Source organism: Zootoca vivipara, chromosome 1, assembly GCF_965207765.1.
Source record: "Zootoca vivipara chromosome 1, rZooViv2.hap1.1, whole genome shotgun sequence".
Lineage (NCBI taxonomy): Eukaryota > Metazoa > Chordata > Lepidosauria > Squamata > Lacertidae > Zootoca > Zootoca vivipara.
Genome location: NC_142582.1, coordinates 5842962 through 5858720, shown reverse-complemented (window position 1 = coordinate 5858720; position 15759 = coordinate 5842962). Strand labels below are relative to the sequence as shown.

The window sequence follows — 15759 nt, the reverse complement described above, 5'->3', positions numbered from 1 at the left end:
CCATTAAGTCCAGTCGCGGACGACTCTGGGGTTGCGGCACTCATCTCGCTCTATAGGCCGAGGGAGCCAGCATTTGTCCACAGAGAGCTTCATACTTGGTATTTAATGTTTAAAGAAGGTTCACACAACTGCAGGGGGCATATTCGCCATCACAATGTTTAGTCAGTGACCTGCCAAGCTCCAAAATTACAACAAGGAATACCGTAGAACCATTTTGATAAACGGTTTCCTTTTTCTCCTCTTACAAACAAAATACTAAGCAAGGAAAAAAACACTAATGGGTGCTTGAGCTGCTTCAGCTTGTGTGTGTGTGTGTGTGTGTGTGTGGTCATTAAAAGTGCCATGGTCACAATTCCAAAAAAAGAATGCCAGGAAACAGCTGAAGCACAGATTAAATGCAACATAATTGTTTCTTAAATGTCGTTAAATCGCTTCCTAATTACAATGCAATGCCATAATTTTGGAAGCCTTAAAAATACCTGTTTGTGCTTAAGATAAAAAAAACGAAACAAAAAGAAGACCAGATTCCCACCCCCGCTCCATCCGCCTTCTCTTGATTGTGAGCGTGCGTTCTGGAGGGAAAGGCAAATAATTTCTCACTAGCTAGAATAATATTATGTATTGGCAGGGGAAGGGTTGAGAGAAGCAACAGGTTGAACCAATATGCCAAGTTCTTGAATTACTACTATGCAATGCTTTTGACGGGCTAGGAAACAGAGGTGTGTGCTCACACAAAGGCTGGTAGGAAGTGGCACCCAGTTGCCATGCCCCTGCTCCCATGTAGCAAAATCAGACACTGAAATCCAGGGGGTTATGATCAACCTTTAGCACTGTAAACCAACAAAGGATGGTGATACTAAATAGTAAAAAGAGAGCTTTGCCTGGGGCAGTGTGGGACAAGAGAATGATGGCTGGGCACTGAAGACACCTTGTTATGGCCACTGTGACAGCAGATGGTTAAGGGAGATCGGGTTTCGTAAGAGAAAAAAGGAATAACTGTGAAGCCCTTGCTAAATTCTCCTCCAATTCTGTTCCACCTGTCCAGTTCAGAAGCCAGAGTTTGCTTGCCCTCCCCCCACCCATAGTAACCTCATTGATCCTTTCCCCAGCTCTTGTATCATTTATAAAGTGCCTAAAATATTAAAGGCAAATGTAGCCATCTTAAAATCAAAGCAGGACCTTTGCTGGCAGGCTATTTTCTACCCGACATGACTACAAATTTTAGTTAATATAAACTTAAACTTAAAATTTAGCTGCCTTTCCATTCTACTGAAGGGGACTTCAGTGAAAGATGGGGAGTGAGTGTAAACAAGATGGGAGTGGGAATTGAGTGGCTGGGGGAAAATGTGTAGAGAGAAATATCTCATTCTCTGGATAGGTTATTTCCTGGTTCACACTGAGGAGCAAGGGAAAGAAACAAGGGCAGTCCATAGAACTCAACGGAGGACTGGGCACATTCGCATTAGCCCCCCCCCCAAAAAAACCCAGCCAAAATTGGTGGGGGTTTGGGTGAGAGCAAAACAGGCCAATAAGAACTGAGCACGCTCAGTATGCACAGAACGTTGACTTTTGGGTGGGTAGGAGGAAAACCTGGGGAAGGGCGAATGTAATGGAGCACCGAGACAGAAACACGTCCCACTGCAATGTTTTATTAGAGAGGCCAACTTGCATCTTACCTACTTTGTTTTTCTGGAGTCCATAGTGTCCTACTACTGCACTCGTATCATCAAGTTATATGTTCCTTAAATATCACTATCAGCACCATTCATGATTCTAGTCCACAAAAGCTCATGGTGGAATAAATATGTTTTGAGGGATTATCCTGAGGAACATTGCTTCTTTGGTTGTTAACCATGCTGCTGTTAGATCCATAAACTCCAATAAGGTCCCCTCAGGAAGCTGCCTTCTCATACTGAGTCAAGCTGTTGAGGCTCAGTATTGTCAGGGAGCCAGCGTGGTGTAGTGGTTAAGAGCGGTAGACTCGTATTCTGGGGAACCGGGTTCGCATCTCCACTCCTTCACATGCAGCTGCTGGGTGACCTTGGGCTAGTCACACTTCTCTGAAGTCTCTCAGCCCCACTCACTTCACAGAGTGTTTGTTGTGGGGGAGGAAGGGAAAGGAGAATGTTAGCCGCTTTGAGACTCCTTTGGGTAGTGATAGTGGGATATCAAATCCAAACTCTTCTCTACACAGACTGGCAACAACCCTCCAGGGGGGGGGGTCTCTCCCACTCCTACCTGGAGATGTCTGGGAGTCAATGTGGGCCCTTCATGCAAAGCATATGCTCTCCCATTGAGCCCCAGGCCTTCCCAGCACGTGGCAAAGCTCCTAGAATTTGGATCTCAGTTACACCCAAGAACTACTGTTGGTTTTTGCCACAGGACAGCTTTTTGAGAAGCTGGAGCATATATTTGCCCAGGTCAGCAAGAGCTATTCTGAAATTTGTCGCTTGTAAAGATGGAACTCTGGTTAACCCAGCTCTATCTGTTTATAAAGCAAAATCAATGGCCCAGATTCTATACGGCACAGAGGTTTGGGGTACCTCAAAGGTTTCTGGTCCGGAACCCCCACACAATTATTTTTAAGAGCCCTTTTAGGCCTTCCCAAAGATGCACAATCTGCCATGGTTAGGCTGGAAACTTGTATGTTGAGCATAGAGAGCCAAATACGGTAGATAAAAAAATCCTCTGCTACTGGTTCAGAGTTCAACAGATGGACAACACTAGGTTACCCCCAAAAAAATCCTGATTGAGCTCCCAAATGGATTACCCTTTAGAAACTGGGTACATCATGCTGCCCAACTGATGGGTAAATATAACCTCTCAGTGACCGAGCTCAAAGAACTTTCCCTACATTCCCAGAAAAATATTTTTAAACGGACCATAAGGACAGTGGTTACTAAAAACCACTTAAACTCGTACCTATCCACATGCACCCCATTCTATTTTAAACTTAGAGAGGCCCATGAACATACGTTTTACTTCAATGAATTGACTTTTGTACAACTCTGGAAAGCTTTTACAGAGTTCTGATTAAATACAATAAACTCTGCTTATAGAGATGGGAGACATAGCGGCATACTGGTAAATGAATGTGTTTGTATTAGGGGATGCCCTGAATTAGAGGACCTTACGCATGATATCTTACGCTGTCCCTTATATAATGAAGCAAGAGAATGGTTTTTGACACCTATAATGACAAGGTCCCCTGGCCAGAATCCTTCTGACATGATTCTTTATCTCCTCGCAGACATAGATAAGTATGCGACCTGGCGTGTAGCACTTTTTGCAACTGCCGCCAGGAAAATTAGAAAAAATATATATAGCCGAGATAGCTATCAACTGTAAAGGAGATGAATTTATTTGAGCCCATCTACACCAAGCTCTATCTTCCTCACTAAACTTTGTACCTAATTGTCTATTGTATTATTTAATATTACTTTTAATATATTAGTGGCCCCATGGTGATTTTAGCTTATAAATTTTATTGTCTAACGTTTCAATTTTTATATTAAGGAGTTTCTATAGCTTTGTGCAGATTAGGTCATGTTTTGACAAAGCAAATATTTTAAGTTCGTGTATCATTCTAGTATATATATTATTTTATAGCTTTTGGCTATAAGCAATAAACTTGACTGACTGAGTGATATTTGCCCAGGTTCATCCCGGAAACAGACACATGTTTTACGTCTCGTAGGGAAATGTCGCTCTGGTCAGGAAATACAATTGCTGCTGAGCTGAAAGCCTAAGAAGTGCAACAGTGGGGCTAAAGCACACGTCTGTGCATTCACACTGGGACTTCAGTCTGCACTGGAAGAGCCACCCAAATCGTTCTTCTGCATGGCCCTCCCATTTTACTCTGCTGCCTTGGATCAGAGCTTTGTCCCCATTATCATTCAGGGCTGGTTTCTCTCGCTGCTTCCCTTCCTCCATGGCTACACGTCCTCCCTGTGGCGATAGGGAAAAGGATGCTCTTCAAAGCTGCATTTGCTGCTTTTTGAGGCAGCTGGAAACACAGCAGATCAGTGCCTCCGACGCTTACCATGTAGCATGGGGGGGGGGCATCTTCAGGACACAAGCGTCCACAGCTCTCATTCATCGCTGCTGCAAACCTTGTACACTCCCTAGCTTTGTAGTTTTGCACAAACATTTGCTGTTCAGCTGCTCTGAAGCTGTTGGGGGATACAGACACATCTGAAGAGTGACTCTGCATAATTGGTGTCACTTTCTGTTAGGGATTGCATTTGACTGCCTGCTAATTTCACACTAGACGAGAGGGCTGCGATTTTCTCAGCAAAGGTTAAAGGATGACTATTTCAGTGGAGCTGTATGAAGATATGCACTACTGAAACAAGCAAAGACAAAGATCTGAGCTCCCAACTGCCAGGATTTCTCACCCTCCTATGCCTGCTTCAGTATCCACACACACAGCTAGGCCTCCTGGGAAGAATTAAGTCCTGCTTGTCCAGCAGTATATTTTCCATAATTTGCAAAATTTGATATACAAAATTTGCATGTACAGAAGAAGATAAAGGAGGTAATGGAACCAGGCACCTGAGGCTTTAATTGACAAGGAAATCATTAGATGTGTCCCTGTGAAGTCTCAGGGTACGTTCAGATTAGCAGCTTAAAATTCAGTGAGACACCTCCCTCCCCCACCTTTGCACAGTGTTGTTTACATCAAAGGTGGGGTGGGGATGTCTTCACCCAATGAACATCGTCTTCCCCCCCCTTCTGTGCCCATGCAATCCCTCCTGGAACTCCTATTCATGAAACTCTCATCCATGTATGCACACACATCTGCACATGTGCGATGACCACCTCAAATGTTCACATCACTGATCATCCCATATCCAGTTTCCTATTCAGACTGAAGTTGGTTTGAGAAAAACACATTATATAGCAGTATTTGTCAGGAAACGACCAAACTGATATGGCGTGTGTGAATTCGGCCTTGAAAACTAGCAGCGGGAGCACACTAGATGCAGAGTAAGTGGTAATGTGGAGACACCACAAGGTTCTATACTGTACTTTGCTTCACCGTGAAACTTATTGGGTCAACCATTCTCTCAGCCTAACCTACCCCATGGGGTTGTTGGGAGTGTAAATGGGGGTACGCGCCCCACCCTGAATAGCCACTCTTTTGCAGACATAAGAATATAACAGCCCTGTGGATGAGACCCAATACAGTGGTGCCTCGCAAGACGAATGCCTTGCGCAATGAAAAACTCGCAAGACAAAAGTGTTTTGCGATGTGTTTGGTGACTTGCAAGACGAAGTTTTCTATGGCCGTGCTTCACCAGACGATTTTTTTTTGCGGGTTTCTTTTCTTTCTTTCTTTTCCGCGGCAAACCGTGCTTCCAAGACGAAATTATCGCAAGACGAAGTGACTTGCGGAACGAATTAATTTCGTCTTGCGAGGCACCACTGTATCTATCTATTCCAGCATCCTGATCTTAACACCGGCCAGTCAAATACTGCTGGGAGCCCATGAGAAGCACATGAATACAACAGCTTTTCCCATTATTTGACTTTCAGTGACTGGTATTTTGAGGTCTTAGCTGAATGTGAAGGTTCTGTTTGGCTGTCATAGCTAACAGCCACTCATAGACCTATTCCAAGGCTGGATTTAGGGGCAGATGGCCCTAAATTGGGGGCACCAGACGTGGAGAGAGTGTGTGCCAGTTCACATGGCATAAATAAATGCACAGTTTCTGATCCTCAAATGCAAATTTGTCATCTTCTGCAGCAGGAAAGAACCCTGCATCAAACTCTTAAAATGTGCTAAATATGAAATGGGACAAAGGATTGAGTAACTGGAAAAGAGTGAGATCCTCCTTGCCTAGGGGGCATTTGTCCTACACTATGTATCTGTCTTCCAGAATCCCCCCCACTTGCTTGTGGGGTTTAATGTTGGGGTTCAAGCTCCCTTAGCATGGTGCCCTCCTGGTGTTTGGCACCACAATTCTCATCATCCCTGACTGTTGGTCTTGCTGGCGGAAGGGAGTGATAGTTGGGAAACCTCTGGATGGCAACAGGTGGAGGAAGGCAGCAGTATTTCCACAAAAGTGACAGAGAGGCGGTTAAAGTGAAAATTTTGAGGAATCTTAAGTTCCTGAATTATTTGGATCAATGGCTTCTGCACCAGAATTTGCATTATTGTAAATCTCGGATTCATTTTGTTTTATTCAACATTCTGCATGATGTGGAGCCCTGCTCCTGAGCAATGCAACCTTTTGGGCAGTGTGTGGCACATATCCCAAGCAGCTCTCAGGTGCTCTGCTTAACCATTTAAGAAATGTTAGGCCATAACTTCTTTACTTAAGCTCTAATTCACAGAAACAATTAATAGGAAGCATGTCGGTATTCAGGAAACGTCAATGAGCCAAGCCCTCCTACCCTAGAAAGACAATACAGCTGCTCCACGAAGTTGAAAGATTTCAGAAAGAGCTCTGTGTGGAATAAGGACAGCTGATTTATGCAAGGGGATCTGTGTAATATCCTACAGATACCGAAGTGGCAAAGCAGATAGAAAATGCAATGCAGAGCCGTCCCATCAGCTCAGAGCAAATATTTCAAAGGAGCAGGCTGGTATTTACAGCAGATCTGAACTGAAATGAAATTCAAATTGGAGAAAGCTCCCTGGAGGGGACCCACACCTCTTCCCAAGAGCCACATTGTTTTCTTCTGAATATGGAACAAAAAGCAGACAGAAGCTGCCTTGCTTAGGAGAACCTCCAAGAAGGATATTTCAATCCACATCCAAAGGAGGCAGGGACACCCCCCCCCCCAAAAAAAAGAGGCATAGCAAAATGGAATATATGAATAAAGCAAAGGGGAAAGGACCTTCCCTGCATGTTTTTGCATTCTTTTCATGAAAGAAATAATGAGCTAGATAATGAGCCAGCAGGCTGAGGGGGGAGAAGCAAGGGGGAGTGGCAGAGGAGTGGGAAGCATGTCCATGGCTTGCTAGTCCCTGAGCACTAATATAGGCCAGAGCCATGCAGCTCTTGAGCTCCATGCCTGCTCTTGCCAATCTGAGTAGGGGGGCAGGAGCAGCGGGCGGGACCCTCCCCACTCTCCACCTCACAGCTCCTCAGCTCCTGAGCAGCCTTACTCTCCTGGTTGGTGCTGCGCCAGGACTGAGAAGGAGGAGGACCCCAAGGGAACAAGAACAGAGACTCAAAGAGACCTGCTATCCAACTGGCCTCTGGCTCCCTTATTCCACTTTCGCAGGCTGTCAGAGAGGGCCGGCGAAGGTGGTGGTGCATTACATTACCTATATTTCTAATCAAAGAACCGGTCATAAGCTGTCCTTATTTTTTTTTCCTTAAAGAAATTATTATTTTTATTATTATTCATTTTGTTTCTATACCACTTTATGTATTTCAAGCAAAGATCTCAAAGCCATTTACAACACATTAATACCTCAAATAGAACAATCCAGAATAAAACAGTGCTGAAGAAAGTCAAATAAAGCATATCTTTGAAGCCACAAAGATTTCAAGGAGGTGCTATTAGGGTATTAGCTTCCACTTCCTCAATGTTATTGAATGTGCTGAGTTGCAGAAGCTAGTCTAAGGAAATTATAGCCAGATCTATGGTGAGATTAAAAATGCAATCCCATCCTTGGTTTATGCCTACCCAATGAAGATCACTCTTAAGCAGGCATCCCCAAACTTCGGCCCTCCAGATGTTTTGGACTACAATTCCCATCTTCCCCGACCACTGGTCCTGTTAGCTAGGGATCATGGGAGTTGTAGGCCAAAACATCTGGAGGGCCGCAGTTTGGGGATACCTGCTCTTAAGTATATGTGGAGTGGTAAAGCCAACAGATAAGAGAAAAGGTCTTCTTGTGGATCAGGAATTGGTTAAGTGGCAGCAAGCAAAGGAACAAATGGTAAGTTCTCCAAATAGAGAGATGTAGAAAGCAGAGCCCCCAAGCATCGGTATTGGGGCCTGAGCTTTTAAACTTGTACATAAACCATTGTGAGTTATTGGGTAGCAGCCGGGTGGCCAAGTTTGCTGAAGATACCAAATTGTTCAGGGGCGTTAAAGCCAAGAGTGATTATGAAGAGCTCAAAAAGGATCTCTGCAAACTGGGTGAACGGGTGGCAAAATGGTAAATGCAATTCAATGTAAAACAAGTTTAAAATGGTGCAAATTGGGACAATAATTTTAATTTCACATATACAGCTCATGGGCCTGAAATGGCAGGGAGTGACCAGGAATGAGACCACTGGGTCATAGTGGATGGCTCAGGGAAGATGTTGAACCAGTGGGCAGCAGCTATGAAAGGGGCAGCTTCAGTATCACTGGGAAAGGAAAGGAAAATAGCAGCATAATACTATTATACAAAGCAATGGCGCAACCGCATTTGGCATACTGTTATACCAGGGAACTCCCATGACCGCTTCCTATGAGCATGATAACCTGGTGCAGGTGTGGGGAACCTTTGGTCCTCTAGGTGTTGCTCAAGTACAACTCCCATATCTCTGGTCACTGACTCTGCTTGCTGGGGCAGATGGGAGTTGTAGTTCAGCCAAGCCATGGAGTTGGGAGGGTATTGTGACGGGAATGCACGCATTTCTGGTGTGTGTGCATGGCTGGTGTGTGTGCGCACCTGTCAAAGGAGTGGCCATCTGGAGGGCTGTTTGTGGGGCCAGAAGATTCAAGTCCCAGGGCGACTGACGTCAGTTGTTTGGGTCTGTGCATGCTAGTGAGGGGTGTGTGGTTTCATTTGCTGTTGCAGGGCTGTAATCCTGCATGCAAGGGGAACAGAAACATGTCATGGGGGAGATTTGCCACTCCTACGCGTTGGAAGGAGAGTTACTTAAGAGTTTCAGAGAAGCGAGAACTGGAGAGAACCAGGTTCAAATGGGGTGAAGAATAGCGTCTGCTGCCTTTAGGTCCTTGGAGGGCAGATGGAATATAAATGGAAGAATTAATTAATTCTGGGACTGGCTACTGTGTGGACATCCTCAGCATGCAAGTTGGATGTCATATTCTTGGCTCCATGAATGCCACTGGCAGGCCTGTGGCTATGATCGCTCTTGACAATGATATTCCTTTACTGCTGGGAGTCTATTGGATTGGATATTATGGTTGGAGATTCTACTACAGTGACACTCCCACTCTTCTGCGTCCCCTCCCATCCTTTTCCAGTTTGCATGATCCCTTGCATTTTTTTTAATGTGGCATGAATAAATTGTTATTCTGAAAGTGTAGCCCAGAGGAAAAAAGTTTGAGAACAACTGCTTCACAATGTATTTCTGACCCCCCCCCCAATCCTGTCTAAATTTAAAACAAAACAAAAAGCCTTGTGATGTCTCAAGGGCCATACATTGCCAGGCTCCTATATGTTTAGGCCCTGAAACCAAGCTCTGTGTGATACTGCAGTAGAATTGGATTTCTGAACTTTAGAGTGGGGGGAAATTCCTCAAGAGGGAATCAAAAAGGTAACATGTTTGGATGTGCTGCGAGGAGGAGATGGGTTGGAAGCACAAAAAAGGCTTGATGAACGCATTTCACCTGCCCCTTCCCTCCTTTTCCTGTTTTTCCCCCATTCTACTTTACACGGTAATCAAAGGATATTCTGAGCCTCTCAAAAGCCATCAGCCCTCATTGAGAATGAAATAGAGCACATCTTCTCCAAAGCCGTTAGCGCAGCAATCATTACAGCATGTTGACTGGCCTGAACAGGGGAGCTCTTAGAGATGGATCTGCAGAGGGGTGGGGAGGGCAGCAAGAAGCCAGCCTAGGCATGTGAATAGAAAGTTGATTATAATCTCCCCAATTTTATTACAGTTGTTTGGGGGGGGGGGTTAAAGAAACCCATAAACGGGCACTCCTGGCCTCTTAAAGGAAAGAATGGTTGCCTTGATGAGATTTTCCATTTTTCAGATGTTAGAACAGTTTGGGGAATCTACTGGTAATATTACTTTACAAAAAAAAGAATGAAAGAAAGATTTGGAGAGAAAATAATCATTAACATTTTAAATCTAAATGTTATTTCCACCCCTGGGCCCCTGCCTTTGTTTCCTATACTATCACTGATTATTCCTTAAGAAAAACAGGGAATAATGAGGAAGGCAGTCTCCTGGGTCTTAGCAAAAATATATTTTCCTCTACAGTATAGCATTGCGGTAAAGAGATATATGGCTCCTCATAAACAACAACAACTTTATATAGATTATATATGATTATGTATTACACACACAGACACACACACACACACACACACACACACACACACACACACACACAGACACACACACACACACACACACACACACACACCAGTTCTTCTCACACCAGATTGTTCAGACCCATTCAGACAGTGCCATTTTTCTATTCAGGAAGGAAACCCACAACATTGTGCTGGTTTGTGGCTTGTACTGCTCACACATGCATTTCCACCACGTGTGCTATCAAAGTAGTCATCGCAGTGGGGCTGTAATAAACCTGCTCTCATGCAGGTCACCTGGGCCTCGTAGGTGTCAGATTTTGGGGAGAGCCAGGATGCTGCCTTCTACAACCCAGGCCATCTGTCTGTTTAGCTCACCACTGCATAGTTGACACACGGTCTGGCTGTGGCTCCCCAGGCTGCTGTGAGACAGGGATTTCTCCTAGCCCTACCCGGAGATGCCATGGACTGAAGTTGAGATTTCAAATGTATATATACACCGCCTTACACTTTAGAAACAACAACACGCTGCGTGGAATCCTTTACGCACAAAGCATATGTTCTACTGCTAACCGATGGCCCTTCAGCTAGAATCCTAAGGTGGTAAGATGGAAGATCAGATTTTTGAAGGCTTTAACTTTTTTTTAAAAAAAGCTAAATGCCCTGCAAGTAAAAAAACAACAAGCCCAACGGGTAGTCAGCCTGTTCTTGTCAAGAGGCAACCTGACAGAACTGATTCTAAGCAAGAAGTTACTCCTTAGACAGGGCAGCCCTTGTCAGACCTTCACATCTACTGCCCTAATGTTTTACAACTTAAAATAGGAAGATTGGAAGCCGCCTTAGACCAGGCTATTCGCCCATCTATCCCGGACTGCCTACAGTGCTCCAGGGTCCCAGGCAAAGGCTTCCCACATCACCTGCTACCTGAGATTCTTATAACTGGTAACCCCATGATTTGAACGTGGGACCTTCTGCATGCAAAGCATGCAAAATGACCATCAATATTACAATCAACAGGAAAGACGACCACGACCACAATACCTCATCATAAGCACTTTCTCTCTAACTTGCAGAGTTTTATTCTCTGCCTCACACCCAATAAGTGGGATTTGTTCCATGTACAAAGAGCAGGAAGGAGGCCGGCACCAGAGAGTGGAAGGGACAGGAATTTCTTGTGGCTCAGAGACCAGCCAAAAAGGCCACTGGGCCAGCAGTGCCTTTGCACAGAGGACATAAGAAGGCCAGAGGGGCCACAAGATCATTCCCCGTTTGTATATGTCCTTCATTCAAGCTAATGGGACTCAGGGAGATAAGGGAGATAAGGAGCCCCCAAATCCTGGTGCCAGCACTGGTACAGAAATTCCTCCTTTTCCTTTCTTTCTTTTTTTAAAAAATCCATTCAACTAATCGGATAGTTTAATGAGACATTCATTTTTATTCCTATTTTAGATAAAAAGTTTAATCTCTATGAAAGAGTTCCAGACCCTTTAGATGTCAACTTTCCATGCCTGCTTTACTAAAGAGCACAGAAACTTTGCTATAAAATTTAATTTTCCAGTAACAATGAACATAAACTGCCCAAGCTGCATCAATTTATTCACCATTCATGATAATAGCGGCAATTATAATGGGCCCATTTAATGTTAATGTTCATTAGAGCAAACAAGGGTATATCCAAGTTACCAAAAGGAAACAGACTTTCAGGGGAAACATGTGGACTGAGTTTTAAATGCATTTCACTTTTTCGTGTAAACGTCCTACAATCACCAGTTATTTAATTTTGAAAGTGTAAGGTAAAGGTAAAGGGACCCCTGACCATTAGGTCCAGTCGTGACCGACTCTGGGGTTGCAGCGCTCATCTAGCATTATTGGCCGAGGGAGCCGGCGTACAGCTTCCAGGTCATGTGGCCAGCATGACAAAGCTGCTTCTGGTGAACCAGAGCAGCACATGGAAACGCTGTTTACCTTCCCGCTGTAGCGGTTCCTATTTATGTACTTGCACTTTTATATGCTTTCGAACTGCTAGGTTGGCAGGAGCTGAGACCGAGCAACGGGAGCATACCCCATTGAAAGTTTATGTTATTCTAACAGGGATTTCTATGAACACAGAAAGCTACCTTGCACTGAGCCAAACCATTGGGTCCTTCTAGCTCAGCACAACTTTCTACTGTATGGCTGGCCCTTTCTGAGCCCTGCTACTTGGGGCCTTTAGCTGAGAGGTGGACAACTTTTTCCTTCTGAGGACCTCATTCCCTCTGAAGTTATACGTTGGGGAGGGTGAGGGTCTTCTCGGTGGCCACTCCCAAACTTTGGCACTCCCTCCCTAGAGAAGCTAGATTGGCTCCCTCCTCCTTGTTGTCCTTCTGATTTCCTTGTTCCAACAGGCTTTTGAGAATGGACTGCTTTTAATGAAGATGCCAGTGCCGTGCTGTTTTTTATTGTAATTATTTGTAGGTTTTAAACGGATTTTGTATATATGTATATAGTTTAAATTCTATCAACGCATAATTGTATGCTAATTTTTTTTCTATGCTTTTAGCAGTTCTTATTTTTATCTTTAAGCCTACTTGAGTCCCATCAAGGAAAAAAGGCGGGGTATAAACAAATAACTATATAATAGTAAAATAAAAAAATTCCTTCAGTAGCACCTTAAAGACCAACTAAGTTTTTATTTTGGTATGAGCTTAAGTGTGCATGCACACGAAAGCTCATACCAAAATAAAAACTTAGTTGGTCTTTAAGGTGCTACTGAAGGATTTTTTTTATTTTGCTTCGACTCAGACCAACACGGCTACCTACCTGTATATAATAGTAATAATGTGGTATTGGTGGTGAAGAGACACAGAGCCAAAAGTACACAAGGTCTGATCCAAAGGGGTGTAGGGCCATCCCATTTTTCTTTCTGCTAATCCTCCCCTCTGGTTTTGAAGGAGTTTCAGTGGAGACACCATCTGTCTTCCAGCCCCTGCATGTAAACAGGGCTCCATAGAAGGATCCTATTCAGCTATCCTCCATCTAATTGCTCAAAACTGCCTCTTTACTCCTCTTTATCTTCCAAATGCTCCTAAACTGCATTGCTGAAAGAGCTTCTTTCTTAATCCACAGCCAATTGTATTTCAGTTATGGAGGGCCACCCCTCTCTCCATGAGGAAACCATGCACGCTCTACAGACACGCTTCCAGGAACATATCAAGACCAGTTTGCAAACCACTGCCCAATCAACTCCTCTGAGCCCACCTAACAAGGAGTGCAGAATGCCCACCACTGCTTCCTTCCGTGAGTGTATTGGGAAAATGCTGGCAGTGTGACCTCCTGCATCAATAGAGAAGCTGCTCTGTTGTACTCCCGGTTAAACATGAAGTTAATGCCACTTAAACCATCATGATTTAAGCTTACTTACCTTTCAGTGGCTTGCTCGCAATCCATTTGTGCAAATTATTACTTTGGGCTGTTTTCAGCTAAATAATTCTGTTCTCTATATAGTTCAGAAGCTAACTATAGTTGGGAAAGAATTTGATGTGCAGATTCCCAACCAGTACAAGACAGTCAGGATATATAAAAGCAATTCTGGCATGAGTGCCCTGGCTACCAATTACAGTAGTTTCCAAGACCAATTTGAAGCGCTGGCTGTGACCTATAAAGTTCTACGTGGCTCTGGACCTCAATACCTCCTGTCCCCATTTGAACCAGCCTGGACCTTGTGATCATCATTTGAGGTCTTTCACCATATGCCCTCTCCAAGGGAGGTCTGGAGGGTGGACCTTTTCAGTGGTGGCTCCCCACTGATGGAATGCGCTCCCCAGGGAGGCATGCCGGGCACCATTACAGGCTACTTTAGACCCTCAGCCTCTTTTAGTGGGTGAGGTGTGTTAAACGGCTTTGTATTTATACCAGTATTTTGTGGTTTTGTTTTCGTTTTATATTGGTTTTTATTTAAATAAATAAAAATAATAAAAATGTAGTGCTATGTTGAATTTGACCCTTTGTATCAAGGAAAATATACACCTGGTTAAAATAGATACAAATGCTTATATGGAGAGAGCTAGATGAACTCATGAATGCATTTAGTGTCCTTCCAGACAGGCAGGACGACACGTTACTGGCACATCCAGGTCTTAAGGTCAGTGTGTCAATCTCAGCTGAATGTATGTGTCAGTGTGAGCCATGTTCATCAGCCATCTGTCCAAGCTTCTGTGAAACAGCTATGAAGTGTCTTCCTGGGGCTGCAGCCGTATACCCACCTACTCAGGATTAAGCTGTTGGAACCATTTTATTGAAACGTGCTGCTTTGTATGTTGTGCCTTTCTTGCTCTGAACTTTTCTACAAGTCGCTTAGAGACTTTCTGAAGAAAGCGTCTAACAAGACAAATAAATAATACTAGTAATAATGAGTTCCCTTTGTGCTTCCATTTCCTAGGGAAATGTGGGCTTCATTGAACGTGGCATTTAAACTGAGTCTGCGGATGACTTTGCCAGTTGGCTTTGTGCGCATTTGATTCTGGATTAACATCATTGTTGTTTTGTGCATTAACATCATTGTTTGTTCTTACCCTGTTGGAGTCCATTCTTGCCCTGGATGTATAGATGGGGGGAGGAATGTTAAACGCCTGAGGGACGAGGTATTCTTCAGCATCCATCATGTCTTCCAGGTCTCCCTCATCCAGAAGGTTCTGGAAAAACTTGCTGTCATTTGGGCTCGGGAGTTTCATGCGATCGTCACCCTAGATATGGTACATTGATGGAGAATGAGGGCGGGGGGGGGGGGGGGAGAGAATCATCCTTTGGTTATTTCGCCTTGCCAATAATCCTCTGTAATAGCTATAGACTCTTATCTGTCTAGTTATTATTGTTGCCCTCCATTATTATACAAGTGCATTATGTGCTCATATTTTCTCCAATCAAATTCTATTGTCCTTTACACTTTTTTCTGAACGGCTCTTTAAAACTAAATAAAGAAGGAAATTATTCTTGGTCAAAACTTGGGAATATGATGACAGAAGTGTAATAACTGTTATCAGTCAAACAAAAGCCCCATTATTATTATTTTTACATTCCTGTAATAGTGCTATTTGGGGGTGAAGGATGACCCAGGCCATCTGCTTTTGACAAGCTTTGACTGTTTTTGTGAAATGTTTGTGTTACTGGATTTAAAATGATTGCAGACAGAGATAGACAGAAATAATTTTCATAATATCCTTATTCTGTTACTAATAATCACCATCATCGTCATTTTTTTTAGCAATTTCGTTTAGCACTAAGAATCTTCAAAAGCCCTCTAAGGTAAGTTAGTATTATCCCTATACAGTATTTTATCTAATTAAAACATTTATGTATCACCCCTTTTCAGTTGTATGTACAGCCAAGTACACACATACTACTACTAAAGGTAAAGGGACCCCTGACCATTAGGTCCAGTTGTGACCGACTCTGGGGTTGCGCGCTCATCTCACATTATTGGCCGAGGGAGCCGGCGTACAGCTTCCAGGTCATGTGGCCAGCATGACAAAGCCGCTTCTGGCAAACCAGAGCAGCACACGGAAATGCCATTTACCTTCCCGCTGTAGCGGTTCCTA

At 43.9% G+C, this 15759-nt stretch overlaps 1 protein-coding gene across 6 annotated transcripts in view; it reads right to left on the bottom strand.

Annotated features, from left to right (window-relative positions):
* ERBB4 (erb-b2 receptor tyrosine kinase 4) overlaps window positions 1-15759 on the bottom strand; it is an 801677-nt gene that overhangs the window by 11043 nt on the left and 774875 nt on the right. For all 6 annotated transcript variants that reach the window (XM_088667872.1, XM_060282295.2, XM_060282293.2 and 3 more), the window contains one exon: window positions 14737-14907. In XM_088667872.1, coding sequence (XP_088523998.1) covers window positions 14737-14907 — 171 coding nt within the window. The remainder of the gene's footprint in view (window positions 1-14736; window positions 14908-15759) is intronic.